At 37.0% G+C, this 21,938-nt stretch overlaps 1 protein-coding gene across 5 annotated transcripts in view; it reads left to right on the forward strand.

Moving 5' to 3' along the window:
• The window catches only part of LOC149548034 (sulfatase and phosphatidylinositolglycan class N domain-containing protein), a 271,143-nt gene that overhangs the window by 85,387 nt on the left and 163,818 nt on the right, over positions 1-21,938 (forward strand). For 3 of the 5 annotated variants that reach the window (XM_089792056.1, XM_089792054.1, XM_089792051.1), the window contains exons 5-10: positions 12,356-12,573; positions 12,689-12,763; positions 13,012-13,078; positions 13,524-13,852; positions 16,197-16,436; positions 16,560-16,747. In XM_089792056.1, the coding sequence (XP_089648182.1) occupies positions 12,356-12,573; positions 12,689-12,763; positions 13,012-13,078; positions 13,524-13,852; positions 16,197-16,436; positions 16,560-16,747 (1,117 nt within the window). The remainder of the gene's footprint in view (positions 1-12,355; positions 12,574-12,688; positions 12,764-13,011; positions 13,079-13,523; positions 13,853-16,196; positions 16,437-16,559; positions 16,748-21,938) is intronic. The other 2 variants (XM_089792055.1, XM_089792052.1) reach the window with 1 other exon arrangement.

Raw genomic sequence — 21,938 nt, forward strand, 5'->3', positions numbered from 1 at the left:
AATGATGAGCACTCCTCACTGTGTAATGACGGTAAAAAGCTCCAATCTCTGTTAGTGTAATGTCCCCTCTTTAGTTCGACATGGCATTGATCATGGATTTGCCTATTCCAGACTCTCGTAGGCAAATGGTGTGGAAAGAGAGTCAATTCTGCGGATCAGATAGTCATATCTTGCTCTTGAAGAAGTGATAAGAGGTTATATTTTATCATTATGTGATATTGGGGCCCACATGTTATAATTTTAATTTGAGTTGCACTTTTTATTTTATAAAATTACTTTATTATAAAAAGTGCATTATAATGAGAAATTATAAAGGATGTTTCTAGAAGTTCTAGCAACTTCTTAGAAAAGTGAATAAATAGAGGGCTGGGCCTCTCATTTGGACATGCTTGGATTGGAGAACTCTTCTACTTCTTCATTGTGAAGACATTTGTGGACTTTGGATCTGCAAATTATTCGATCTTTGGGAACGAATCACTCCCTTGGATTGGCGACTTTGAGGGTGTGAAATATCACCTGAATTGTTGCATAATTGGAGTTGGTATTCAACCATCTCATTGGAGCTTATTGAGAATTCGTTGTTAGGGTTTGTTTATGGTTGGAATAAGGATGTCAGATTTGCCCTATCATTGGAGAAGCATTTGACAAGAGTTTGAAGACAGAATAAGTGCATTTTCAGAATTGGCAAAGCAGGGTTCGGAACCACATAATTGCTCATATCTCCTCAACCCCTTGGAGTTATTTTTTATGGTTTTACAGGGTTACTACCTAACCCTAGGCGCCCATTTTCCTTGCATTTGGGGGTCCCAAAACCCTAATATTATTTTATTTCAGCAGCCGTACAGGTACGGCCTGGTACGGCCCTGCTAGTTTGGGCAGCAGCAGCAAATTAAGGACAGTTTGGGGGTGCGGTTGGAGGTCTTCATCAACGATCTGCAGCAAAACGTGGTGTTCTTCCATAGTTCTTCAAACCAGGTTCTTGCAATTCTGAAATATATGTCATTTTTGGGGTAAATTTGCTGTCATACAGTCATTGTAATAATTAGTCCAGAATTGGTAATAAAATAATTTCAGAATTTATTGCATTGTAATTGAAATATAGTTCAATGGCTTTATATATATTGTAATTCTGTGATTATATTCTGAAAGTATCAAATTTGAAATTACCATATTCTGAATATTGTTACTGTTACACGCCAAGTGTTTGACAAAATTCCTAAGTTCAGTTTGAGGGTTTCTGTGGCCTTTATAGTGAGGGTCATTACAGTTAGAGGCTTATTAGAACCAAATTGGGAATCACGAGACGACTCCAATGGACTCCAAACTACTAGTCAGCTAGGATCTTGGGCAACCCTCTCAACAAGACCGACCACAAAATCCCTGTGGAGAAGCATTAGAGTCAAGGCCTCTATAGTTTTTACCACCAAATGCTGTTGAGCACAAGAGCCCAGTATGAGAGTACCCTTAGACGCTTTGTATGGTCCCTCTTGCAAATCCACACTCTCAAGTAAATATTCTATGAATGACTCGGTGTAGTAGAAATTATATGTTGAAGCGTTAACTTGCTACCCCACAATCCACAATTGATCCCTTTGAAATCGTGGCACTGCCAACTATCCGATGCTATCAGTGACATGAGATGGAACAATAGATTTATTCCCTGCAGAAGGAAACAAATCTTCATGAGAGCGCATCCCCACATCAAGTGATATCTTGCCCAAGTTCTATAAACTAGAGGGAGTAGTTTTAGGAATCGACTCACAATCCCTTGAAGAATCCACCATTGCCATGCTAACCACTAGAAAACCTAGCACAACAGGAATCACTCTGCAGTCCTCCATTGATGCTCTCACTTCCTCTGTACCTACTACAGTCATATCTTGGATGGACGTGAATGCCACATCATCACGTCCTTCATCCCGAACCGTGGAGGAAATCTCATCACCAACCACCACAATATGTAGCTACATTGGGTTTGGGGCTAGTGTTGACTGTACTCGCTCCAACTCCATGGAGACCTCATCCAACCGTGACTGTGACTCCTGGAGAGCCAACAAAGTATACTGAAGAGAATCCACAGTCACCTCAAGCTCATGGGTGAGCTCAACCACCTCCTCTTTCCCTAACAATGTTAACAGGTGTTCCTACACTCCAAAAGGTAATCCTTGTTGGCAACTAATAATGAATAATTATGCTTCAAGATCTTGACAGCCTCTCAAAGCGCATGAACCTTTGCTAGGTAAAGACTACTATCATTGTGCTCATTTGACATAGGAGCACCCCAACTAAATGCGGCTAACATTTGACAAATAGCATCATAATGCTCAAGAGATGAAGAGATGTAACTATCACTCACCCTCAGCTGACTAATCACATGATGCCCATGTAACCCTTGACTCGTATGCAAGCTCTTTGCCTCACTAAGTATGCTGTGATAGAAGATTGAATCTAAATTGCTCACCCCATGATTGCTAACATTATATGTGCTCTTGTCCTCGTACACATCAATAACTGAGGTAGAGCTACTCAGTACCTCTACCAACTCCTCGTCCGAAGAAGTGGAAGTCCTTGCAATATTAAACTCTTTGCATGTCTCAGGTTTCCCCTCAATAGTAAGTGCTTGTAAACATTGATCTTGGGACCTATCCAAAAACCCCTCGGAGTTATCACCTAACATATGGCAAGGAATATCACACCCACAACAACTCATAGCATCCTTTAACGAAGCATTAGGGGTGTCCATATTGTCCAAATCCACAACTTCTGACTGAATATCCATTACTGTCACCTGACCTTGCATACATGACTCAATGTCATGTTGTGAATCAATAATGCCAGAGCCTAAATTGACCTCCACTGACTTTGCCGTAACACCTAGATCACTAACTTCACAATTGGGTGACTCCATACATACATTAGTCGCCCTTGAGGAAGCCATTGCTTTCTGCATTGAATCGTCACCGTGACAACTATCATAGACATTAGTGTTCACACTCTCTATATAGTCTCCAATAACAATCCCCTCCTGAAGAGAGTCTGAAATTTTAGTGGTAATGGTTGCATCATTTGCCACCACACTATCCACAACATCAACTCTAGAATCCTCAAAGTACTGAAGCTTAGTGTTGCAAACCACAGGTGTCATCGTCACATCCACACATCCTTATGTAGAAACTCCATCATCACAACCACGGATAAGACTAGTGGGTGCCGTACTAAACACAAGTACATCTGCATCATGAAATCTTGCCGGGAAAAACTGAAGCCTCCTTCCCTGCATCCTTGGTGCTAGCCTACTAAAAACAGAAACCATGTATGTTGCTGCTCTATCTACCATCCCCGGATCCGGCAGCCTCACCTCCAATATCTTTTGGTGAGGCTTAGGTCTTTCCATACTCTCCCTCAAAGCATTTATTTTCTCGCTATTTTCACCACTACTTCATTGGCTCCTAGAACTACTAGTTCTCCCGTGTTTGTCCATAGCTAGGAAATGCAAGAGTGCTGATCACTCCAAATACAACAACAGTTCTGAAATAATAATGAATTTCCTATCCCATAGGATGGTAGGAAACTGCTTTGATACCACTGTAATGAGCCCAAGTTGGCTCTAGCTGACAATGCTGGTTGATAAGAACAAGTTTTTTTGAAATTTTATGTTTACTAGTTTCCTTTTGTTTCTTTGAACTATATAGATAGATAGATAGAGAGATAAATATGTATAAAGCTGAAATACTGAGAGATTGAAATGTAATGAATAACAACCAAATATAGGAAAATGGAGAGCTGCAATATAAATCACTTGCAGCAGGTAAATTACAAAAGCATATAAGATAAGGATTTTGGCGTGAGAACCTGAAATGGTTTGGTTTGTTGCACAAATGAATGCCCAGCTCCCTTAAAGGAAATGACAGCCCAATGATTCCAGCCACAGCAACCAGTATTAACACAAAAATTGGCATTTGATAGCAGCAAGAAGAACGCCTAAGAGGAGGCGGTGAAACAGACCTAAATGCCACCTGAAATACCTTCAAAATAAGACACCAATTTGCAGATGTGTGAGCCTAGAATCTTCTCTTCTTAAATTGCCTTATATGCAGAGGGAAAACACAGTTTGCAGGTAATTGAGACTCTTAAACACACAAACTTCATACGCTTGAAGGAACTGAAAATTCCCAACTAACACTCAACACGAACAACAAAACTTGACACTAGTATTGAGGATAGAAATTCAATGGTAAGAAAACCCCAATTTGCACTTGCATATGAAATATAATTATATATATCTCCAACATAATCCAAGTCCAAAATTGTGAATTCAAATTCAGAATTACAAATTACCACTAGTTAGAGATATGATTTACCAAACTCTCTAGGATAGGCAGTCAATACAGTAAGAGAAGACTCTTTAATACAGATAAACAAACAAGATCAATCTCACTATACTTCAGCAGTGGATTGATTGCACAAATTCAATCTTCAAACCCTTAGATCAAAACCATTATACCTCAGCAATGGCATTTTAATTTCACCAAAGTCAAACCCTCACAAGAAACAATAAAAAGGAAATAGACAATTGGATGATCAATTCTCATAATGGGAGCCATATTTATAATCTCCATTGTGCAACTTAACTTGAACTACACACCTTTCACTTAAAAGCCTTTTTTTGCTTTATACTTGGGCACATAATATAATTTATTAATTTCCTTTTGGCTTCCAAAAATGACCTTTTCTAGCATATCATGATATTTTGACACGCGAGCTTATTGTTCCTTTACCCAAGATTTAAAACTTTTCAACCCGGTTCCAATGAGCAATGACACTAAGATGACCAACATACAATACCAACAAAAATAACAACCTCAACATATTTAGTTAAATAATAATAATTCACCCGTCTTGTTAAATGATTGAAGAAGCATTAGAATCGAAATCTGATACCATAGGAGTGATCCTGATGAAGAAAAACAATGAATTGATGCAGTACAAGGCTAGTGTATCTCCAAAGGAGATGGCCAAACCCTCAACAAATAACAACACAATGGAGCACAACAAGATAGAATTGATAACAAACCAATTTATTAACAACAGATCTTGAATTACATCAAATAAACAACATACATGCCAGGCTGTAAGGCCTTTTTGGTAACAACCAATACATTCCAGATTACAGACCAATTTTCAATACTTCGAGCTTCAACCTTCTCTACTCTCATACTACTCATTGATTGCCTTTTAAGACCCAACTACATTACATATATAGTCATCTAGATAGATAGGTCGGCTTTGAGTTACATTCCCCAGGGAGAGGAAACGTGTTATACAATGTAGGACTGACCCTCAATGAATTAATGACCAAATACATAATAAATTATAATGCCTTCGGCGACCTTAGATGTAGATCAACACGTCATCCATCTATCTAGTGTAATGTTCCAATCCTCATAGTTGAAGGCATGACTCCATTGTATACCCAATGTTGTCTCAGTTAGAGGGCATTGTAAGGGAGGGAGTGAACTGAAGGCAATGTACAGCCTGGATGGAGGAGTGTCTGAGCTGTATGGTACTAGCTAATAGGCCATACGATGAAGGCTGAATGGGCTGTATGATTGAGACTGAAGGCCGTATAGTTGGGACTGGGAGGTTGTACGGTGAGGGGGGGGAAGATGCCGTATGGTGACGGAAATGTGGCGAATGGTGAGAAGTAAGAGGGCACATGGTGATGGAGGTGATGCAGTGTGGTGTTGTTCTTCCGATTTGCTACAGCTAAGTCCTCCAAAATGGAATTAACAACTTCAAGGAAATAGTAAAGAAGACACCAAAGTATATTGAGATAATAACTGATAGATATAGATGTATTCCAGACCAAAATGGTGTTTTGGATTTGTGAGACCCAAAGCAAAGAAATACCATGGACGAAATAGGGTGAGGGTTGAGTCCCACCGAAACCGCTAGAGCCAAGTAGGGAAGATCCTTCACTTTTGAAATGGCAAATAATACTGAACTCCAACAAGAAATCACAATACCAAGAAGTAATCCAAATTGCATACCTGACTACTACCTACATGGTGTACTTAAATACCCTTCGGAGGAACTCTCAAGGGTTTACAAATATAGCCAATGACAACACCTATGGAAACAAAAAAAATGAAAATGTGTCCGAGATAAACTAAATCAATCGGCCCATAACAAAGCTTTAATTAAATATTTGTTTAATGATGGGAACATTACATCTAGATCCAAGAGTGCATAAGCTAACTCTTAAATATAGAACCTCGTCAAAACAAATGTGACTCATCGTATGAAGAAATTTAAAGGAAATCAACACTCGAGATAGGTCCACAATAAGAAACCAAGCCTGCAAAATTTGGAAAGGACAAACTAGTGTTTGCCGAATTAAATTGTTAGACAAATAACTGGAATATATAAAGCAAGCAAATATTTTTTTTGGGTGATGCAAGATTGCCAATAGCCCAAGGATGCTCCTGCATCAGACACCCAAGGTAACAAAAGATGTTCGTTAAGAAATTATAAACATCTGAAAGAATTCAACACATAAATCCCATGCTTATTCTTAACTTATAAATCTTCTTCATCAATCGACACTAAAGTTTGCCCAAACTCTCTGCTGCAACCAACTGTTCCATCAGATATCTCAGATCTGCTACTACTGCTACTTAGGATCAAATGAATCATACTTGCTGCATGCCTTCATTTGATTAGAACTCTTCTTTCCCTTACCTCTGTTCTTAACCACAGGAGCAGATAAATTTCTCAGATCAGACTGTCCTTTATCAATAATAGCATGAACCACAGGCTGTGTTGTTCCCAGACTGAAATTTTGAGCACCCTCATGTTCTTTGCTTTTCCTCCTTCCTCATCCTTCAAAGGAATCAAAACAAATTTTCTGCCATCCTTTTCAACTGTAACGATATTCTTTCTGCAATCATGTATAGCTCCTTGGTCAAATTGCCAAGGTCTTCCAAGTAAAACATGACAAACACTCATTTTAACCACATCACATAAAACTTCATCCTTAAAATGGTCCAATGCTGAAATTAACCAAGCATTGTTCTCTAATCTGCACCAAATGATCATCTTGAAAGCAATTGATACCATAAGGAGTACGATGTTTCAATCTTTCCAATCTAAGTTTCCTAACCATTTCTTCAGAAACAAGATTATTAGTTCTATCTCCATTCATAATAACCTTACTACATTTACCTCTAGACTTACAGACAGTCCTAAATAAGTTTCTTCTTTGCACTGGTTCCTCATCATTCTTAGGCAACATGATTCTTCTCATTAAAATAGATTCTCCAACTCCAGGTGAAGCCAAATCAACATCTGAAGTTTCCTCTTTTTGATCTTTCTGTACTACCAAGTTTTGTTTGTCAATCTTCATACCAGGACATTCAAAAGCTTAGTGTCCATTTTTGCCACATTTAAAACAAGTACCTTTGAACACAATTTTTTAGTAAGAAATTACATGGTTACCCTTACCCATTTTTGTCAATTCTTTACCTTGCTTTCTTCCTAACCTATCTTCTGCCTTGAATGCATATTGATAAGCATCTTCAACTGTACTAAGTTTCAACATACTCAATTCATCCTGAATGTTAAATTTTAAACCATTAACATACCTTGCAACCTTAGAAGATTCACAATGTCCATATATGATTTGTATCTTGGAAAATTCTTCAGCATATTCGTTCATAGACATATCCTTTTGTCTCAAGTTCTGCAACTTCTTAAACAATTCAAGTTCATAATCTTCAGGAATGAATTTAGCCTTCAATCTAGAAATCATAGGTTTCCATTACTAATCTTAGGTTCGTCATTGTCTTCTCTATCTTTTTGCAATCCTTTCCACCGTAAGGAAACACCATCCTTCAACTTAGTTTATGCTATCCTAACCCTCTGTGGATCTACAGTATTCTCAAGTTCAAAATAATCCTCAAGTTCATTAATCCAATCTATTAATTCCTCATGATCTAAAGAACAAAAATAATTTGATACCTCCATTTTACGACTCTTACCAACTTGTGCCAAAGCTTTCAACAATCTTTCTTCTTTTGCAAGGATCTCTACTTCAGGTACTTCAAGATCTTCAACAATTTCCACATATTCTTCTTTTGTTTCAAGATTTCTTCTTAATCCATTCAAGACATTTGGTATCTCATTTCTCATTTTTGCTCCGAATTCATCAAATATATGTTCTATCCTCCTAGGATTCATCCTTCTAGGTGGCATACTGAATCAAGTCAAGGTGTAACTTCCTCAACTTCGATGATTTGTCCACCAAACAAGAAGTCAATAGGTTCGTAATAAGGTTGCCAGCACAACTTGATCAAGTCCTCTGTAATTTCAAGCCAAAACCACGGTCTGCCACCTGACATCCAAGAAGTCTAGGTCTTGACAAGTCACCAACAAGATCAACCTCGTGCTCTAATATCATTTGATGCAGTACAAGGCTGGTGTATCCCCAAAGGAGATGACCAAACCCCCAACAAATAACAACAGAGCGGAATACAACAAGATACAATTGATAGTGAACCAATTTATTAACAACAGATCTTGAATTACATAAAATAAACAACATACATGCCAGGCTGTAAAGCATTCCTGGTTACGACCAATACATTCCAAATTATAGACCAATTTCAATACTTCGAGCCTTAACTTGCTCTACTCTCATGGTACTCATTGATTGCCTTCTAAGACCCAACTACATTACATATATAGCCATCTAGACACACAGGTCAACTTTGAATTACTTTCCCCAAGGAAAGGAAACATGTTATACAATATAGGAGTGACCCTCAATGAGTTAATGATCAAATACATAATACATTATAAAACCTTTGACAAATTAGATATAGGTTCACACGTCATCCATCTATCTAGATCCAAGAGCGCATACACTAACTCTTAAATATAGAACCTTGCCGAAACAAATGCCACACATCATATGAAGAACACCAAAAGAAATCAGCACCTGAGAAGATGAAGCATAACTTCAACCATCTGTGATATTAAATTCTGCGATCTTAGAATAATGATACATGATAGGTCCACAATAAGAAGCCAAGTTCACAATAAGAAGTCAAGCCCACAAAATGTGGAAACAACAAACAAGTGTTCGCCGAATCAAACTATCAGACATATAACTGGAAAACATATAACAAGAAAATATCTTTATGGGTGATGCAAGATTGCCAACAGCCCAAGGATGCTTTTGCATCATGAATGAACTTGACAGGGTGACTTACTAAAAATAGACGCTCCCTCCAAGATTCGTGGAGCCCAAGCCAAAAGCCACGAAGAAAAACTAAGAGCATCACTCAACTCCTCTAACTCAACTAAGCTCATTAGAACCAACTGTTGTCTTATTATAAATAGTTTTTCAAAACATAGCAAAAACTCACCATAGGCCATTGGAAAGCCTAATAACTCCATGACGGAGACCCTCAAATCCCACTGTCAGCTCACGAGGGTCACGATGATGAATTGACCAAGTCAATTGCAAGAACCTGCTAATAATGGGGACATTATAATAGCTGTAGATTAGAATACTGATTGGGCGTTCTTGTAGCACTAACATTGGTGTCCTTGGTTCCAAATACGATCAAAGATCTCTTTGTCTTAAGTGTTCTTTTTTTACTTGGTGCAATAGAATGGATTCCAATCTAATCCAAGACAAACTTGATGAGTTTTTCATTTCTGCCAACCATGTTATTTCAGCTAACTACTGTTTTTCAACTCTTTTGAGGATTGGATTTGATCACAGCCCTCTATTCCCGAGTTTCTGAACAAGATGACAAAATTGGTAAGTACCCTTTTGGATTTGAAATTATGTGGCTTTTGCACCTTGAGTTAAATGATAACATCAAAAAAATGGTGAAACATTGAAGTCTTAGGTTTGGTTATGTTTAAGGTGGCCAAAACAATAAAAGGGAAATATTGAATTGAATCAAGATACTTGCCTAAAAGAAAGGCATTTTCAAAGTCCTTGCATAAGTTGATCAACAAAGAAGAGGGATTTTGGAAAGTTGAGAGGATACAGATCAAAATATTGCAGGTTGTCTGGTTGTTAGTGGAATATCATTTAGTGTGGCTCGTTCTCCCTATTGGCAAGAAATGGTTAGGTCAACGAATGATGCACCAAAAGGATACAAAAGCCTAGGCTATACGAAGGTTCACACCACCCTTTTGGCTAAAGAAGCATTCAGAAGATGTTTACAAATCCTAGAGTTGTTGGGTAGATTTGAGATGAGTTTCAAAGCAGAGGACCTTGTATATTTGCATTCCAATTTCCAGTTTTTGTCTCTTGTTTCATTCCTTCATAGATTACATGAAAGGGCCTAGTAGACTCTGGGATGTACAATCTGAGATGAGTTGCATTGATGTATCCATAAAAGCATTTGAACATCTAAATTCCACTGTTAAAATTTCTAACCTAGTAGGAGGATCCTTTGGTGAATCTTCGTTTGGTTCTGAGAATCTAGTTTGTATTTGTCCTCAATTCAATCATCCTAACTCTTCAAAGAATCTTGATGGTCTAGAGCTCCAATTTTAGGAGAAAAATGATGATATTTTTCATAGCATGTGATTTTACCAAACTATTATTGTATCTGAGTTTTCTTTTAATGAGTATTTAAATGTAGTATTTTTTGAATATCTACAAATTCCATGTCTATTTTGCTTTGACTGTAATGAAAGCCTTCTTTAACAACTTGGAAAATTATGTTAAATACTTGTGTATGTGGTTTTATTATGAATACTGTATCTTGCTGTATCAATATGAGAGGTCTTGAAAAATCCCATATTTCAATACTGTATCCGTGTTTGTGCACCTTTGCTTTCCATGATTGTTTGGTATTTTAGTTTTATATATGTCAAGGTAGCTCTTTCTATGTATTCTATATTGTGTTTCTTTGCAGCCCGGTACCTTTTTCTCTCCATGTCTCTTTAAGAGATGGTCACATGGGGTGCTTGGGCCACTAATGTATAGCATGTCTATCCAAATATGAGATAAAATGCAATTTTTTTTGAAACTATATAACTTTTACTAAAAAACTGAAAATTTAAAAAGTCAAGTTGTGGCAATTCTTTTACCAATTTGATATTTTCTGAGTTTAACAGATCACTTTGTGGCTTCTTGTTTACTCACTTTCAGTTTCTTGCTAAGTTGCCGATTCGGGTGCAGATGCGGATGCACAATTTATTTTGGGTTCTGGATGCATGTATTATACGTGTGTGCGCACGTGCACGTGTGCGTGCAGAGAAATGCAAGAAATATACAAAATTAAATCATTTGATATTATGATACTTCATCATTGATAAACATCAAATACAAATGAAAGTATTTAACTTGTAATGTTGGTTATTAGAGGGTATCAGTATGTTGAAAGATAAAATTTACTGCCTAATTTTTAGATATGGATCACCTTCCCACATGAAAACTCAACTAGCTTGAGATATATCTCAACAATCAACAAAAGTAGACATTCGACAGGAATCAAATCCAACTTTCAAAATGACAAACCCCAAAATTTTCATAATTTCAAAGTATACCCAATTCTGTAGATCACTGATTGCATTTTTGGTTATAGAGAATGCATGTTTTGTTCAACTGGAATCATTTATATGTGACCCCCAATCAATTGATCAATCTTGCCAGAAGTAAGATTGGTCGCATTGTGAAATTTTGCAAATATTTTGCTTCTCTCAGATAACAGAATTATGTTCAAGATGAAGATGTTCCTTGGATAGAGATGTTGTGAATATATAGGCTTGTTAGCGCGGATAAGTAAGAGTAAATGTGGCTTAGGAAAGATGAGGTGACTGTCTGGTATTGAAGACTGCAGGCTAAACTTTTATTCTTTTGCTTGGATATGGCTATCACTCAGCCCTTATCTCATAAAAAATTGTGCAAGTTTTTTGCTTTTTAACGTCAATATTGATGTTCCTGTACTTGGAGGCTTTCAAATGCATATAGATGTGCAGGGGATGCGCCCAGAAAGCACATCTGAGGGCTGTGGATGCCCTGGGATGTTCTTTTTGGACACATACAGCTCCGCATCCCCCTCCCAGCGCATCTGCCTCTGCATCCAACTCTCCAGGGAGCACATTGGTAACTTAGGTTTCTTTTATGTAAGAAGGAATTTTCAATAAGATAAAGCATCTTATATTTAAAGCTGATAGGGTATATTGAGCATTTAGCTGATTTTTTTTCTCTAGTTGGCAAAAACTCTGTTACGTTTTAGACTTTTAGTGAAAAATGATGGTCACCTGATTATCTATTTCTACATATAAGAATCTCCTAACTATTAAGTATTTGGTTTTATAACAGGAAGTCATGGAGATGGTCATCCTACAAATACGGATACACCTCTTGTAGCTTGGGGAGCTGGCATACAGAAACCCAGGCTTGCGACTTCTGAGAGCAGTACGGATATAGGCTTAAGATTTGTTGATGAACATACACATGATATGCCTACACCCCCTGCATGGGACCTTAAAAGCATAGAACGAGTAGATGTTAACCAGGCAGATATTGCTCCTCTTATGGTAGAAATATTTTTTGCAGCCTTTGTATGTTTTCATTTTAATTCGAGAATCAAGAAAATAACCTGCAAATTACTATTTATGATGTTTTATTTTATTGCTTTTATGTCTTGGCCAGACAACTCTTCTGGGCTTACCTTCTCCACTGAACTCTGTTGGAAGTCTACCATTGGAATATTTAAATTTAAATAAGGTAGCGGTCTTACTTTTCTGGTAAGCTGATTGGAAATAGTTCTAGAAGAGATTCAGTTGTAAAGAGTTGATATACTTAATCTATAGTTTAAGTTGTTTGGAACCTTGATGATAAACTAGCAGGATTTGATCTTGAGGTTTCGAAGTTGAACACTTGGAGTTATTAATATTTGATACTATGGATATTAAAATCTGTTAAGTTGGTACTTATAAACCAAATATTGTCTTTTGCTTGTGCATTTTTCTCAGGAAGAACAAGTAGAAGCTGCTTTTGCAAATGCAAAACAAATTCTGAATCAGTTCCTTCGCAAGTCTCGTATCCAAAACGAATAAGAAAGAGACAGTAATTCATTTGGATAAATAGTAATCATAATAGCAATTTGCTTATCAGATTTCAAAAGATTGTAGAAGGCTTCTATTTTATTTTGCATGGCTTGTGGAGGATATTGACTATGTTGAGTTTGCTATGAAAGATGGTCTCTATTCACTGGTTTGAACTGGCTGAGCATTGTTTTTATATTTTTCTTGTAAAGCTATCCGATACCTTAAGTTGCAGCCTTGCTTCTATGATTTGTTTGTAGTCTTCCTTCTTTCCATGTAATCTTAATAGCTATCTTCTAGTCCGGTTGCTCCCTCATGGCTTTTTTCTTGGCTTTATGGAATGCCATTTTGGTTACTTTATTTTCTTTCTGAGGTTATTAGTCATCTGTTATTGGGTTTTGTATTGTATCATGTATAGTTTTCTTGACAGAATGAGGCAGATCTAAAACAATCAAGATCGTTACATTTCAGACCATTTGGACCTTTGACCAGGCATCATATTTTTGTAGAAGAAATTGAGAAGCTTATATCTTCCAGGCAGTATGAAGCTGCCTTACACTTGACACAAGATCTTATCACACTCTCTCTTGCAGGTCTTCATTATTTTCAGACATATGATTGGTTTGCTTTGATGACAACAATTACGATGGGTTACCTTGGCTGGATGGTTTATATCATTCTTCATGTGTTGAAATGCTATACATCTTTCCTTACAACTCAATATGGGACAAGACTAAAGACTGGAGCTAATGAAGTCAGAAATAAAAGAGTAAGATGTCTTTGTTACAATTACTAGCAATTACAATTTTACAAAAAACTGTGTGACTGAAATTCTTCGGAACAAAGCAGTTGGTTCAAAATTGATGCTTTCCTATGGTTATTTCACAGAAAATTTCTTACTCCAGACCATATACTGAAAAATGGGTATATTAGTCTGAACTAGTTCTGAAACTGCCACAAGATGTGTTGAAATAATTATCATCCTTAATCCACCATTCATATGGAAATTAAATTTGGGCTGAAATGAGTACTTTTGAAAGGCTTCTCACTCAGATTAAGGAATTAACACATGATATCTCTGTATGGGGGAATGCCTCACGGAAAGTGTAAATGATTCAGATGTGGAATCTGTGGAAGAAAAAATTATAATATTTGAATTTGATGAAAAAGATACGGCCTGTTTGGCATGTGTCATCAAAAGCCAAAATATATCAACGGGCAAAATCTAGTTGAAACTTGAAAGAATATCTGGATAAAAATCAATTTCTATAATCAGGTATCTTTAGATTGCGAAAATATGATGTTTTCTCTTCCATCATATTTTTCATCTTCCACATATGGAAAATGTGAATGGGTCCCTCCTTTTTTTCGAATTTCATAAAATAACATTTGATGACACTCCTATCAAAAATATAGGCATTGCCAGTATTGGAGTTGTAATTTGCAACAATATGGTGACTGCAAACATCATACTTCTGTGAAACATTTCACGTAAGACTAATAATTATAAAGAGGCTTTTTCCTGCTGCATGGGGTATGGCTTGCTCTACTCTTATGCATATAAAAGCTAGAAATTGAAGGAGACTGTTGTTGTTATAAAATTGGTCCACATTGAAAACCACACAACATGAACCACCATGACAATATGAAAGGGCCTAGCTGGATTGTTGCATCATTCACCACTACAAATTCCCTCTACTTTCCTTCCTACATCTTATACAGCATATCTTACCTTTCATAAATCTACATACCACAGCTATTTCACACTATCATTTTAAAAATGTATATCAAGTTTTAACTTACATACTGACCAACATCATGTCTCTATGTTCCTAACAACCTCAAACTTCTTATCTCCCAAATCCCACCTACCTACTCTACAATCTGCATCTCCTAAGAGCACCCACAAAAGCCCACTGGTAATCTGAAGTTTGAACAAATACTCTCTATAGTGTCCTGTTTTTCATGAGTGTCATCTTTTAGAGGATTAGCCTATTTCCTGACCCTTGTAGGCTAATGGAGTTGTTCAGAGAGTCCAATTAGCAGAGTTGGAGGCCAATTCCCTCTCTAGAGGTCAAGGATCTTCAGGATTTTTCTTTGTTTGAGTCAGATGGACACACTTACTATTTATAGTAAGTGTCTATTTTGGATAAGTCAGAGTTTCTATCCTTGGCAGAGCACCCGGATAGTTTTCTAGCAGTATGGAGTTGTGGTGTCATTGACAAAGCTTCTAGTTTGCAACTTACTATTGATAGTAAGTCAAATATGGTCAGAGCTATTTTTGATAGTGGAACCCAAATTTATGGTATGCACAGTGATTGACTCAATCATTAGTTGGCTCAGTTTCAATGACTTCTCACACTTGTGAGATCTACAAGGGCTAAATGGAGGGTGAGCATTTTCTTGATCAAATAGAAGGCCAAGATTTTATTGTTTCTTTAGTCAGGTTCGGGAGTGATTTGTTAGGAATGGAGGGGTTAGCTTAGTTAATTAATTGGAATTAATTAAGTGATAGGTTTAAGATGGAAAAAATATGAGAATAAAGGTTGGACAAAATTAAATTGTGTAAATTTAAGTTAATTATGAGTGAGCATAAGGAAAAGGGATGAATTAATCAAAAAAATTACTCTATATTTATTTAGTTAATAGTCAGAATGTGAGATTTTAATTGGACAAATATAGGTGTCTACACATGTACTTGTAATCATTACATCCATGGTAGTCTAGGATTTATGAACAGATGGTAAAGTTCCTTGATGAGGAGGTATATTTGATTCTCTTCTACATACCACTCTTAAGTTAAAAATATGTGAAACAATTGACTCAATCATTCCAGTTAGACATTAGATTGCTTGCTACTGAATAGGTACAGCTGTGGGAAGCTAAAGCACACATAAAGAATCGGTAAACATGAAACATGCCCTCTTTTATCAACAGACTATAAGATTTTGTTTGAGGCTTGTTTCATGACATTGTTTTACAAGTTTTTGAAATGTTTCTTTGATCCATTAATGCATTTCAATACACTGTATAATTTTACTTTTCATATTTATGTGATTATTCCATTTTTCGTTTACATACATCTAAAGTTTCACATTTTGTGTTCGTGCAAGATTCAGGTGCGCATTTTTGGTGGTCTCTTAATGGTGTTGTTTTCAGTTATCCTTCTGATAGAGCGCTCTCCTCCTCTTTACCACATTTATCTTGGAGTGGCAATATTTCTTTGGACAGCGATCTTCAGTGACAGCAGTTTTATACAAGCATTATGGAGAGCTCTACAAGTTTCTAGATTGATTTTAATTGCAAAGCTTATGGCAATGTGCATTGTGTCTTTTCTTATTCTTGAACTTCTGGTACGAGAAAGTAGTTTTCCTTTTATTTCATTTGCTCTCATACTATGCTTTGAAGAAATGTCATGCCTGGAAATTTTCTTGTGTCTATTGTTTTAGTGCTGATTCACATGCTGTTTCCTTCAGGTATCAAGTTTCTTTGAAAGAAGGATCTATAGTGGGGTATTTTTGATTGCAGGAATAGTTGGCGCAGTGGTTGTTTCATGCAACACTCCTGGTTTGTCCATGGTACCAGCTTTTGTTTGGGCATCTTGTTGGTTTATATCAGGATTCACACTCATGCCTGCAGAAATTCCTGATCACACACAACTTGTGTAAGTTTCACTTATTTGTTGTGAATATGAGGCAGGACAACATACATAGTCTTGTAAAATTGTAAAAATATTGCACAACATAGAATGTCTTCTGTATACCAGCGTACTTCTGTGATTCAAGTTTCTAAGCTCATTATGGCACCGTGTTATTTTTGGGCTACTGTGAAACAGATTCTGAATGATTTGTTGAATTGATTTCCTTGTGATTGCTGACAATGCCCTGAGTGAGAGTTTTCATAAATTTTTAAATCTGTTGTAAACTGGAAAAATTACACAAAATATTCTGCGAATGATCAAAGCTTGAGGATCATGCTTATTATCTTCCTTGCTGAACAAACTTACTTGCCATATAAATGATATGTTTCTTATAATTATTTCGTATTTAGACCACATTTTTGTTACCCACATACATTATGCTTTTTATTCAGCCTTTCACTTCATCACTTATCTGTTGTGCACATAAGTCCATATTTTGTTTGATTGTGTCTTTCTTGTCATCTCTGGCAGATGTTTAACTGGATACAGTTTCAATTTAGCAGGTAATGGTTAGCGATGCTTCTTTTTAGCTGAACATACCTAGGGTTAGGGGTCCTAGACGTGCAAAAACAGTTGCTAAGATGCCAAGACCCAGGTAATACATACTGTACCAATCTGAGTCAAAACAGGATAAATTGAAACTTCTAGAGGCCTGAAGTCTTCTGTTGATGTTATTGTAGCATTTGGTGGATAAATCCTGTGAGACAAAACTATTGAAGATATATATATATATATATATATATATACTTAACACACACACACACATATAAAATATAATTATTATGTAACGCTGAAGAAATTAATGTAATGATCCAAGAGATATTATGTGCACACACACACACAGAATCATGAATAATTGTCATTATATCAATCACATAATAATGAATAGACATGCTCAAATTAAAGGGACATGTCTCTCCTTGGCTTATCTTTAATATAAATGCAAGAGAGATCGCTGCCTTATACTTCAACATGGTATCAAAGCTAGGCTGCAAATGTAAGAATGGATTAGAAAGAAACCAAGGCAAATAAGAATGGAATCAACACTAAGAAATATAAAATTAGTTAGCAAATAACCTCATATTCATTGCCGACCTTAGTCAATCTACTACTGACATGGAACAAGAGTTTGAATAAGGACTTTGACGTGTTCAAGAGTGGTCCTATCGTAGGACATAGAGGCATCGAACCGTGCATTAAAGGAAGGGAAGATAGACGGTATAATATATACTTAGCATCGCGGTCATAAGGAATGGAGGAGGGTTGCGTATATGGACATTCAAATTGTATTATTAGCAGATTCAAAGAAAAAAAACAAAAAAACTTGTCCCTCGAATCAACCAATATGAATTACATAAATATTGTTCTAGGTTCCCAAGGAGGAAAAGGAAGTCACCTACATGAAAACAACAAAACAAGATCTGATAAAAGGGTGATTTCTATATAAAAAAAAGTGTTGTTTGTTACGAAGCACAGATGAATCACAAAATAATGGCAAGGGGTTCGTGAGACTCATCGACCCTATATATGGAGGGAAACATTGGGTTGTTGGACCAGACCCATTCATTCCTTAGACCAGTGGAAATATATTATGAGATTAGACTAAAATGTAAGAGGCTATTGTGTAACACCGTCGGTGGAAACATGACACTGATATACTAATGTTTTGATGTTGAGGATAATGCCTTAGAATGGAAATATACATAGTGCAGGTTTTCACCAACAGATAGTGATTAAATAATGTCAAATTGATGCATAAACTAACATTGGGTATTCCCTTGGCAACATAAGGATTAATATGGCAACCTCCAAATGATCAAAGATAGTAATGATCAATGTTTTTGATTAAGGAAAACATGTTTTCAAGGGTGCCTAAAACCCTTTACAGATCATATAATTTTCAATGAAGTCCATACATAAAAACAACCAACCTTAGATAAAACAGGTCGCTCGACAAAACAAGGTGACTAGGGTGGCCTCACAGATAACACAGTGCTCTACTACCACCTAAACAGGTTTTAAATGGGATCCTAAAACCCCATGGTTACAAAAGAAGATTCTAGAACCATGTCAAACTACAAGACAACAGGCCAAAGAGACCAGGATAACCAAAAGAAAAAGGGACAGCCTTAAAAAAGACTAGGCGAGCAGTTGGAAAAGAAATCTGAGACTCAAGATTTACATTTAGATCCCGTCTTTTGAGAATGTAAAGACATCAAATGATGGAAAAGAGGGCTTGGCCTTTTTTCCTTTTACTTTTGTCCATCCATCCTCCACCATCCCAGCAGCCTTCTGCCAAACAAAGTCATTCAAACTACAAACATCCCCCAAAGCCCTCTCAGCCAGGGAAGAAGTACCACCACACGAAAGAGGGGCAACAGCTGCCCAGAGACAGAGCCACATGAGGAGCAACAATCGAATCAGAAGTAGCCGCATTCAAAGGAGGGACAATAGTATTGGCCACCACCATTGGGGAATGAGGAGTAGCAAAAAATCCACCTCCAAAGAATCTTGAGAAGAATCAACCAACCCACCCCCATCAGAGGGAGTTTTTTGAACAGTGTAGTGATCATCCAAAACCCTCTTCCACCAAGAAGGTGACTTTTTTGATCTAACCTTTCTAGAGGAGCATCGTGCTGCAAGGTGGCCGGTCTTATGGAATTTCTGACATCTGAAAGGAATGCCCTCATAATCAAGAAGCTGAATCCAAGAGCCATTGGGAGAGGCCAATTTAATCATTTTTGGGAGCCCCTTAGAGACGTTTATCTCCACAAGAATGCGAGCATACGTCGTCCAAAACAATTAGAAGATGTGGTATCAAAAGCAAAAAATCTCGTAGGGCCTCCCCCACAGCCTCCAAGACTGAATCCAGCCATAAGTGAAGGGGAAGATTAGGGAACCTTACCCACAAAGGAATCTTGTTAAAGGATTCAATCGACAGATCAAAATCCACATACCATGGTTTGGTCATCAAGGGGAACCTCTCCTCCCAAGAGAAACCATACCGAAGGATGGCATTTCGATCATCCTTAGAAGCAAATTTCACAATGAAAAAGCCGCTTGCCACTGAGAAAATTTGGACAATATTTGAAACTATAGGCTCCCAAAATTTGGAAATCTAGGCATGCAGATCCGACAGAGGGGGCCAGAAACCCCTAAAACGAAAAATGGCAGCAGTTAAGGAGAAGTCCTCCGCATAAGTAGAAATCTCATTGACAAGATCAGACTCTAGATTGATCATAATGGGATTAATTATAGCAACAGGCACAGCAACATAAGCCTCAGATGCACAGCTTGACCACCAAGACCAACCTCATAGGCGGCCACATCAGCATAAGAAATGGCCGAGCCACCCACAACTCTTAGGGAACGAATATCCCCACCGGGATTAGGAGAAGCCCTAGCCCAAAATGCAGCAGAGGGGCTTCTCCCCGCCTTGGGCAAAGGACAAAACCCTCCCTCAAAGACCGCCTGAGAAAGGGCAGGAGAAGCCCGGTGAAAGCAGCTTATAGCAACACCTCCAAAGGGAACGGTCGAAGTACGAGTAGAAACTAGGGCAGACGCGGACGCAGGAGCAGAAGCCGGAGCCGGAGCGACCGCCATAAAGCTAGACGCAGAAGCTAGACGCAAAAGCCAAATGTAGAAGCCGGACGCAGAAGCCATAGTAATGATTAGTGTTGTGTCAAGGAGGTATAAAACTAATTGAGCAGTTGTTAATAAGCTTGTGTCATTTAGACATAGCCTCTTTGACCTTTCTTAAACTTATACGATAGTGAACTTATGAATCAGTATACCGTTTTGGAGTAGCCAAAAGCCTTGAGCAAATTGTAAAGGGACATAATGTAGCAATAGAGATTGACTGGCTACCGATAGATGCAATATTAAATTAATTAAATGAGAAAGCTATCCTACAAGAGAACATACACACACACATAGGAAATAATGAACTTTGTGTACAACCAACAAATCAGTAAAATTAACACTTGTATTTGATGCAACAAATATCATCCGAGCTTATAGTATATGGAGAAAGTTATATCATACAGGGACGTTAATAAAACAGTTTCTTTGACCTTTGACGAATATACTTGGATGACCATCTTAATACCATTTCTTGAAACATACCTATATCCATCATGTGCGAAGGCTAATATGGTAAAATCTGTTAATTCTATGTAACTGTGATATCATACTGATTTGAACTGCAGATTATACAAGATCTAATAAAGCATGAAGAACCTTGAAAGTATTGGTCTCTTATGTCTTATATAATCTAACCTAATCAGTGTCTTCCTTGGAAAATAATGTTCGATTTGTATAATTTCAGTTAGTATATTTACTAACTAATTATATAATATATATCCTTGAGACTCCAATCTTGGCAAGATATTCATTAATTTATATAGGGCCAACTTGGAAAGAGTCATGTGCTTTCTAAGGACATGCCTCTTAAGTGTCATATAAATAAGGGGTAAGAATGTGGATAAAGGACACACGAAAAACATAAGGTATGCTCCTTTAGCATTACTGCGCTATACGATTTGTAGCAGGTACAAAACATTTTCAGAATAAGTATCATACTCCAAGTAACTGTTAGTATATAGATTTGATATATTTAAAGACCATCTTCAGCAAGTTTAGAAAGTCATTATATCAGTTTGGTTGTTCAAAAGTTGCAAAAACTTTACATGGTATCAGAGCTTTGGTAGTTGAACCTAGGGTCTGCAAATTGACTATCAGATTTAAAATATCTAGCAATGTCCTTCTACCTTCAATGGCTAGCACAACTAGATCTAAAACAAGTTTGATGAAAAAGAACACTTTGTTGCTTGGAAATTCAGAATTATGATGATTTTTGAAGACAATGATGTGAAATAGTTTGTTGATAAAGAATTCAAGCAATTTGATGCTGATCTTCATAAAACTATCTGGAGTAAAGGAAACAGGAAAGCCATGCAAATCATATTAGATGGAGTAAAAAATGAAATAGTACCTATGTAAATGAAACATCAGACAACATTTAATATGATAAGTGCATTATTAAATGCATATGAAGTTAACAATGCAACTAGAACCCGTGCACTAAAAGGCAACTAAATCATATACAGATAAAGAAGGGAGAATCTATGAATTCATACTTCCTAAGGGTGGCTAG

This window comes from Cupressus sempervirens, chromosome 7 (assembly GCF_028749045.1).
Source record: "Cupressus sempervirens isolate cs-2001-9-10 chromosome 7, ASM2874904v1, whole genome shotgun sequence".
Lineage (NCBI taxonomy): Eukaryota > Viridiplantae > Streptophyta > Pinopsida > Cupressales > Cupressaceae > Cupressus > Cupressus sempervirens.